The sequence below is a fragment of the Dendrobates tinctorius genome, unplaced genomic scaffold, assembly GCF_039654945.1.
Source record: "Dendrobates tinctorius isolate UK_male_01 unplaced genomic scaffold, ASM3965494v1 ptg000059l, whole genome shotgun sequence".
Classification (NCBI taxonomy): Eukaryota; Metazoa; Chordata; class Amphibia; order Anura; family Dendrobatidae; genus Dendrobates; species Dendrobates tinctorius.
In genome coordinates, this window is record NW_027361727.1 from 4,402,690 (window position 1) to 4,412,399 (window position 9,710).

Consider the following 9,710-nt stretch of genomic DNA (forward strand, 5'->3'; position numbering starts at 1 on the left):
AAAAGAGAAAGCAATAGAGAACGAAAAAGACAGAGAAAAAGCGAAAGAGAGAAGAAAGCGAGAGATAGAGGAAGGGAGAAAGTGAGAGGAAGGAAGAGAGAGCAAAAAAAAAGAGTGAATTGAGCAAAAGAAAGATTGAGCAAAAGAGAGAACATGAAAAAGAGATTGAGAAAGAAAGAACCACATTTTGGTGAAAGGACACAGCTGTATATTCTTTTTAAGTGTGAGATCACATATTACTTTGGCCTAAAATCCACCAATGATGATCAATGTCCACACGATTATGAAACAAACCAATGGTGGGCAGAGCTTTAAATATACGGCCAACTGCTTGTGTTGGCTTACCCTAAGACTGGAAGGATGGCAGAGTTAAAGTGGCGGCAGGGTGCAGGTAAAGTACGGAGACAATAACTAGGTACATTCTACTTCATGCATGGCATCCACTGTCATTGACATTCAGTTGTATTGAAAGTCGTTTTGTGAAGGTGCACAATGTATCCAATCTGTCCATAAGCAATGAAGCATGAAGACCTTCTGTGTCAAACTATCAGATGTAGAAGGGTATATAGTATTAATGAAAAGAAAGAATCACAAATGAAGCGGCCAAGTGAAATCAACCTGCATAGAAGATGATAGATATTACATCCAGCAACTTCATGTTTTCTGAAGCAAACCAAAAGTCTGAATGTAATTAGGCTCAGCCTCCATTGTTTCCCACGGAGGCCGCCCAGCTGAGGAGTCACTGACAGCCAGGAAAGCTGCAACCGCTCAACACGAAGAGCTCCAAAGTCTTCACACACTTATGTAATTATGGCCCATTATATCCACATACATGTAACTGCCCCAATCATCCAGGAACGAGCAGGGCAAAACTACAGAAATAGCAGAAGACACAATTTCCACAGCACCACAGGACGAAGACCAGGCAGCAATTTCATACTGCAACAAATATAAATCTAATCTATGGTTTTGGAATTGGGTTTTCCCATGACTAATATCATGTCTATCATGATCCTGACATATGTACTGGGCCCATGCAGTTGTATACGTGGTCTCCCATTGGAAAAAGCAAAAATAACTATACCAGCACAAACACATTTTCCACAATGCCTGTGGATTAAAAAGCAAAGGAAAGAAAAGGGTATACGCTTACCTACCTCCAGAACATATGAGGCATAGAATGGAACGACGGGTATAGATACATGTACTGCAAACAACGTGAGCAGCATAGACTTACATAACAGCCTTGTAAAAAGTACCGTAACTGAGTGCCAAGACAGAAATCACCATGTTAGTTATCAGCACGCTTGAGAACTCCTATCCCATTCAACCAGGGATATTTTGGGAACCATATCCATGTGACTTCTGGGGTTCCCAGCAGTCAGACCCCCTGTGATCATTCATTTATCTATACTGTGATGATACTAATCCCAGTTTGTGCCCACCAAGTGTTTCCTGGATTAGATTTATCAGCACTGGAGGCTGTGAAGGGGGCTGACTGATGAGGTTACTAGCCCCCTTCATTATTATGGCCAAAGCAAATACAAAAAAGGGGGCAGGCTTAGCTATTGAAGTCAGATTATTTTTCACAGATCCATAGTATATTGGAGAGTTTGGCCATGTGTACACATTAAGTATTTGGGGAGTATTTTACTCCAATATTTGTAAGCCAAAACCAGGAGTGGAACGGTCAGAGGAAAAGCATAATAGAAACATTTGCACCACTTCTGCATATTTCACCCACTCCTGATCTTGGCTTACAAATACCGGGGTAAAAACTCACCAAATACTGGACGTGTGCATGTGACCTTTGTCTGACACTCAGCTGAATATAGGACAAGTCTCTGTATTTGTACGGATCTTTTTAGTCTAGGGCAAAAAAAAAAAATCGGACGAGTGGACTACCCCATAAACTATTATTGGAATGAGTTCTATCCGTGAAAAAACACGGATAGCACTCGTACGAAAAACTGACGTGTGACGGAACCCTTATACCAGGCCTATAATACAATACTAGCTGAAGTCACAGGGGACAATTTAAAGAGTTTTTAGTTTATACCTGCTGATTGATGTGGGTCTGGCACCCCCACTAACCGTAAGAACAGGGTTCAGAAATGCCCCATCGGAAAATATAGCGATGGCCGCCCATGCTCACCACCGCTCCTTTCATTGTCTATAAGGCTCCTGGGGATAGCCAAGCGCTGTGCTAGGTAATGGTTTGCAATGTTCGGAATAAACCTTTAATGCTGTGAGAATTTTCTTTATACAAAACCCACAACTGCAGGAATGCAGTTTCCGAATCATTAAACATAGGAAACCTTTCTAGAACTGTATCCATCACCTTTGCTGACTGTCACCAAACTATCAAAACCAGCAATTTAGATTTTTTTTTTTTTCACATGACCTGTGCAAGTCCTCCATTCTAATATCCTACCTATCATGTATCTGCTCCAGTAGCAGTTGTCCTGTTACTCACCCTCTTCTGATCCTCCAGGCCATGTGCAAACGGCCTCCTCCGCTGGTGCTGCTTAGATTCTGGAACAGACTCCATCTCCAGATTATTTGTATTCCTCAATTTTTCTCAGGAATTCCAGAAAACAACCAGACATATTCCTTCAGAGGTGCACCATAAATCCAGATATTCCACTACTGCGCTGGTACAAGCCATTCCCAAGACACCAAAATGTTTCCTTCTTTTCAGCACAATTCATTTCTACAATCCCACCACATCTGCACAATCCAGAATTTCACCACGGCTGCCATATCCATTGTGTTATTCATCCTCCTTCCACCATGTCTAATCCGAGGAAAATCCAAGCCCGGAACAAAATTATTCTACCAAAAATACAGAAAATGCTCCAATTTCACTTCTGGAAAGAGGGAGACCAATCTTAGTTTTTCTACCTGTGGGGAAAAAAGTAAACAGGGGAGACATTTCAGATAAAATGCACAGACTACTAATCCGGAAAGGAAAAGGTATTATGCAATAATCGATAAAGAATAACACAAGTTCTGCTTTTCTGAAAATGAAACTTTATCACTGTATAACGGAAAGTTCTGCAAATTCCTAACAAACATGGAGTTTAATTTCCTTGTGTCCTTAGTCATAGACTTGTCTTCACATGGACATGTGAACAGCCCTATAAGCATAAATGAGGTTGTCAAAGTTGGGTTAAGAAACCCAAAACCAGTCTGTGCATCGTAGTCAGAGTAAAGACGAGTGTGAATACAGTCTTAAGGTCACTTCACATGTAACTCCTAAGGTCTGGGTTTTTCCCATAAAATGGTGGTCTCCTTAAAGAAAATCCTGTCTATTAAACCTACTGAGTCACATGGACATTATATAAGGGGGTCTCTCACTTAGGACCCCTCCTATGAGCCAGGGCAGTGAGTTAGGGTGTGTGCACACGTTGCAGATTCTGCTGCGGATCCGGAGCGTTTTTTGGCCCTGCGGATCCGCAGCAGTTTCTGCTGCGTTGTACAGTACCTTTATTTTCTATGGAAAAAGAAAAACGCTGTGCACATGCTGCAGGTTTTTCCTCGTGGATTTGCTGTGGTTTTCAATCCGCAGCAGGTCACGTCTTTGTGCGGAATCCGCAGCGGTTTCACACCTGCTCCATTGTAGAGGTGTCAAACAGCAGGGGAAAACCGCAGGATAATCCGCAGATAAACCACAGGTCTTTTGACCTGCGGATTTAGCCAAATCCGCAGCACAATCCGCAACGTGTGCATTTACCCTAATTGGGCGACAGCGCCTCCTGCTTCTCTGGTGGATTCAGTCCACCAGCATTAAATGGGGTTATTCATTTGATCAGTCTGGACCTCCCAGTGGCCGCACGTGTGGCTGACCCAAATTTCAAGGTGCCTGGCCTCCCTGGTCAGCTTAAATGACGCTTTGGAAAAGGATGTACGGTATTCACACAGCAGAGTTTGATATTCACATACCCCCCCACCCTACAAAAAAAATAAAAAAGGCAAATTACCGTAACTTATGAGTTCACATGTAGACTTTGGAAAAAGAGTCACAATTTAGGTGCAAGGTAATCCAACCAAGAGGTGGTGTAAAGTTAGCACAAAAAAAGTTTGAAGAGCTGAAAAATTTACCATCCAGGATCAGCCACTGAGATAAATTTGGGGAATTTTCAGACTGTCTTTAGATTAGACCGGATTCGTAACTTTGCTCCTAGACCTCTGCATTGTGTGAATATGCCCTAACAAATATGAAAAAAAATATCTGAGCATCAACGTCACTTTCACTCATTAGAACAATTTTGGAGTGTGAATATCATAACCCCCAGAATCCCAGCAACAAAACATATAGGAACCCTGACTGCTATATGGCTGTGCGGTGGACAACACGACCTCTGCTTTGCTTGGCACAAAAAAAAAAAAAATAACCTTTTCCTTTTTGCATATAAATTGAGCAAACCCCTCTTATGTCCATAGGTGTATGAGCGGAGCGGGTGTTGGGGGCTCGGCTTGTACTGCACTGTCATTTTCCTTTTGTCAGCATACGCACACAATATGACTAGCAGTGAATAGGTGGGTGGGGGGCTACTCAACAAACAGGGACCACAAGCAGAATTCAGTCAAGAGCAGCGAAGAGTCGGGAGTTTACAAACAAGGAAGTAAGATGAGTGCAGCGTAGCATCATACATAGCGGGGAACGGTATCAATTAGCAGAGCAATTACCTCAATGACTAGCTTTAATTAGACGTTTGTAAAAAAGAAATACTAATAAAAATATGATAGAAAACAGAAGGAAATCTCTAAAAGCAGTGGAAGTTTAGTCCTCCGAACATGGGAACTCCCGAATGTAAGGGAGTCCCTGCTCTCCCCTCCTACTGAAAATCCCAACATACTGAGCGGCTTATCGGGGGGCACTGATCAAAAAAGGGGCAGTCTTTGGTATTTATGAGACCCCTATGTATATAGTGTACTTCCCCGTATGGTGTACTTTATATGGTCTCCCCTGTATAGTGTGAATATCATCGGAGACTGTCGTGACATGAGACAGTAAATAATGTATTGCGAGTATATTAATGCATGAGCTGAGGTCTCTTTTGTATAGGACAGATGTGATCATGGGTCCTGGCATGACACGGGACAGTAGATAGAGAAGCTGTGGTGACATTAAGTCTCTTTTGTGTGAGTGGATGCGATCAAAGGCCCTGTCGTGACATGGGGCAGTAGATAGTGAAGCTGCGGTGATATTGGATCTCCTGTGTACAGTGTGGATGGGATTGGGGGCTCTGTCGTGACATGGGGCAGTAGATAGGGAAGCTGTGCTGATATTAGGTCTCTGCATTGTGTGGATGTGATCAGAGGCCGTCATGACATGGAGCAGCACATAATGAGGATGTGTTGATATTGCATCTCTACTGTAAGGACTAGATGGGATCAGAGGCTCTGTCGTGACATGGGGCAATAGACAGTGAAGCTGTGGTGATATTGGGTCTCCTCTGTAAGGACTAGATGGAATCGGGGGCTCTGTCGTGACATGGGGCAGTACATAGTGAAGCTGTGGTGATATTGGGTCTCTATTGTATAGAGCAGATGTGATCGGGGGCTCTGTCGTGACATGGGGCAGTACATAGTGAAGCTGTGGTGATATTCGGTCTCCTCTGTATAGAGTACATGTGATTGGGGGCTCTGTCGGGACATGGGGCAGTAGATAGTGAAGCTGTGGTGATACTGGGTCTCTTCTGTATAGAGTAGATAGGATTGGGGGCTCTGTCGTGACATGGGGCAGTACACAGTAAAGCCGGGGTGATACTGGGTCTCCTCTGTATACAGTAGATGTGAGGGGGTTCTGTCATGACATGGGGCAGTAGATAGTGAAGCTGTGGTGATACTGGGTCTCCTCTGTATACAGTAGATGTGAGGGGGTTCTGTCGTGACATGGGGCAGTAGATAGTGAAGCTGTGGTGATACTGGGTCTCCTCTGTATAGAGCAGATGTGATTGGGCGCTCTGTCGTGACATGGGGCAGTAGATAGTGAAGTTGTGGTGATATTGGGTCTCCTTTGTATAGAGTAGATGTGCGGGGGCTCTGTCGTGACATAGGGCAGTACATAGTGAAGCCATGGTGATACTGGGTCTCCTCTGTATAGAGTAGATGTGATTGGAGGTTCTGTCGTGACATGGGGCAGTACATAGTGAAGCCGTGGTGATACTGGGTCTCCTCTGTATACAGTAGATGTGAGGGGATTCTGTCGTGACATGGGGCAGTAGACAGTGAAGCTGTGGTGATACTGGGTCTCCTCTGTATAGAGTAGATGTGATTGGAGGCTGTCGTGACATGGGGCAGTACATACTGAAGCTGTGGTGATACTGGGTCTCTTCTGTATAGAGTAGATGTGCGGGGGTTTTGTCGTGACATGGGGCAGTACATAGTGAAGCCATGGTGATACTGGGTCTCCTCTGTATACAGTAGATGTGACAGGGTTCTGTCGTGACATGGGGCAGTAGATAGTGAAGCTGTGGTGATACTGGGTCTCCTCTGTATAGAGTAGATGTGAGGGGGTTCTGTCGTGACATGGGGCAGTAGATAGTGAAGCCATGGTGATACTGGGTCTCCTCTGTATACAGTAGATGTGAGGGGGTTCTGTCGTGACATGGGGCAGTAGTGAAGCTGTGGTGATACTGGGTCTCCTCTGTATAGAGTAGATGTGATTGGGGGCTCTGTCTTGACATGGGGCAGTACATACTGAAGCTGTGGTGATACTGGGTCTCTTCTGTATAGAGTAGATGTGATTGGGGGCTCTGTCGTGACATGGGGCAGTACATAGTGAAGTTGTGGTGATACTGGGTCTCTTCTGTATAGAGTAGATGTGCGGGGGTTCTGTCGTGACATGGGGCAGTAGATAGTGAAGCTGTGGTGATACTGGGTCTCCTCTGTATAGAGTAGATGTGAGGGGGTTCTGTCGTGACATGGGGCAGTACATAGTGAAGCTGTGGTGATACTGAGTCTCCTCTGTATAGAGTAGATGTGATTGGGGGCTCTGTCGTGACATGGGGCAGTACATAGTGAAGCTGTGGTGATACTGGGTCTCTTCTGTATAGAGTAGATGTGCGGGGGTTCTGTCGTGACATGGGGCAGTACATAGTGAAGCTGTGGTGATACTGGGTCTCCTCTGTACAGAGTAGATGTGAGGGGGTTCTGTCGTGACATGGGGAAGTACATAGTGAAGCTGTGGGGATACTGGGTCTCCTCTGTATAGAGTAGATGTGAGGGGGTTCTGTCGTGACATGGGGCAGTACATAGTGAAGCTGTGGTGATACTGGGTCTCTTCTGTATAGAGATGTGATTGGGGGCTCTGTCGTGACATGGGGCAGTACATAGTGAAGCTGTGGTGATACTGGATCTCTTCTGTATAGAGTAGATGTGCGGGTGTTCTGTCGTGACATGGGGCAGTAGATAGTGGAGCTGTGGTGATACTGGGTCTCCTCTGTATAGAGTAGATGTGAGGGGGCTCTGTCGTGACATGGGGCAGTAGATAGTGAAGCTGTGGTGATACTGGGTCTCCTCTGCATAGAGTAGATGTGAGGGGGCTCTGTCGTGACATGGGGCAGTAGATAGTGAAGCTGTGGTGATACTGGGTCTCCTCTGCATAGAGTAGATGTGCGGGTGTTCTGTCGTGACATGGGGCAGTAGATAGGGGAGCTGTGGTGATACTGGGTCTCCTCTGTATAGAGTAGATGTGAGGGGGTTCTGTCGTGACATGGGGCAGTAGATAGTGAAGCTGTGGTGATACTGAGTCTCCTCTGCAAAGAGTAGATGTGAGGGGGTTCTGTCGTGACATGGGGCAGTAAATAGTGAAGCCGTGGTGACTCTGTCGTGACATGGACCTCTCGCCTGTGAAGTGTGTATTCTATGAGAATCGCGGTAACTTCCTGTCGTCTGTCGTGTCAGATGAAGTGTGAAGTGATGTCGGGTTCTCACCTGTCCTTCTCGGCGTCGGGATGCTGAGGGGGATGCTCCGGCGGATGGTGAGGAGAACACAGTGGCGAGTACCGAGCAGCGTGCAGAGCCCCGTCCTCTCCTCCCTCTCCGCCCCCGGCTCCTCCTACTCTCCCTCCTCGGTTAACTCTCCACAATATTCCGCCCTCTACATCACCCAAAACTTCCACTCTCCGGTGCGGTCACATGACCTGAGGCGCCCGTGCTGCCCCGTGTCCCGCCAGCTCCGGACATCACCGACCCGTCACCTGGGCAACCCAGTCACCGCCTCCGTAACTCCAGCCTATGCCTCTTCCTCTCTGCCAATGGGACGGCAAACCGTAGTCACGTGGGGGAGATCACAGCCAATGAGAGCGCACAACGGTGCGCACAGCGAAGACTAGACTTGGTCCCTGAGCGGGACGCACGGTAGTGTGAGGAGCACGGGAAAAAGTGAGGGGGCCCCGAACGCTGACGTCACGGGGCAGAGTGTGAGGGGGGCCCCCGAAATCTGACCTCACCGGGCAGAATGGGAGGTGGGCCCCGAACTCTGACCTCACCGGGCAGAGTGTGGGGGGGCCCCGAACTCTGACGTCACCGGGCAGCGTGTGGGGGGGCCCCGAACTGACGTCACCGGGCAGAGTGTGGGGGGGGCCCCGAACTCTGACGTCACCGGGCAGAGTGTGGGGGGGGCCCCGAACTCTGACGTCACCGGGCAGAGTGTGGGGGGGGCCCCGAACTCTGACGTCACCGGGCAGAGTGTGGGGGGGGGCCCCGAACTCTGACGTCACCGGGCAGAGTGTGGGGGGGGCCCCGAACTCTGACGTCACCGGGCAGAATGGGAGGGGGGCCACCGAACTCTGACGTCAATGAGCAGAATGGGAGGTGGGCCCCGAACTCTGACGTCAATGAGCAGAATGGGAGGTGGGCCCCGAACTCTGACGTCAATGAGCAGAATGGGAGGTGGGCCCCGAACTCTGACGTCAATGGGCCGAATGGGAGGTGGGCCCCGAACTCTGACGTCAATGGGCCGAATGGGAGGTGGGCCCCGAACTCTGACGTCCCCAGGCAAAGTGTGGGGGAGGGCCTCGAACTCTGAAGTCACCGGGCAGAGTGGGGGGGGGCCCCGAACTCTGATGTCACCGGGCAGAGTGTGGGGGGAGGGGGCCCCAAACTGACGTCACAAGGCAGAGTGTGGGGGGGGGGGAGGGGGCCCCGAACTCTGACGTCACAAGGCAGAGTGTGGGGGGGGGAGGGGGCCCCGAACTCTGACGTCACCGGGCAGAGTGGGAGGGGGGCCCCCAAAAAATGATGTCACCAGGGAAAGTGTAAAGGTGCTATTGACGTGAAATTCTTAGCAGATGTCTAACGTCCCACCCAATCCACACAGGCAACGGAATCACCATAGATGTCCATAAATTGTGTAATAATGAGAAGTGACAGCAGGAACAAATATTGAACGCGCTTTCTGAACTTTACTTAATACTTCGTACAAAAGCCTTTGTTGGTGAAGAAGCTTCAAGAAGCCTCCTGTATGGAGAAACTAGTCGCAGGCATTGCTCAGGTGTGATTTTGGTCCATTCTTCCACACAAACACTCTTCACTTCCTGAAGGTCCCATGGGCTTCTATGATCTCTGAGCTTTAGTTCCTTCCATACATTTTCTATAGGGTTCATGTCCGGTGATCGGCTAGGCCATTCTAGCAGCTTTATTTTCTTTATCTGAAAATTGAGCGTTTTCTTGGCTGTGTGTTTAGGAGCATTATCTTG

General features: G+C 47.9%; 1 protein-coding gene across 1 annotated transcript in view; it reads right to left on the reverse strand.

Moving 5' to 3' along the window:
• Positions 1-8,235, reverse strand: part of NAV2 (neuron navigator 2) — a 479,602-nt gene extending 471,367 nt beyond the window's left edge. Inside the window, exons 1-2 of the mRNA XM_073578323.1 lie at positions 7,945-8,235; positions 2,477-2,904 (exon numbers count right to left, since the gene is read on the reverse strand). Coding sequence (XP_073434424.1) covers positions 2,477-2,551 — 75 coding nt within the window. The 5' untranslated portion in view covers positions 2,552-2,904; positions 7,945-8,235. The remainder of the gene's footprint in view (positions 1-2,476; positions 2,905-7,944) is intronic.
• Positions 8,236-9,710: the final 1,475 nt, after the last annotated feature.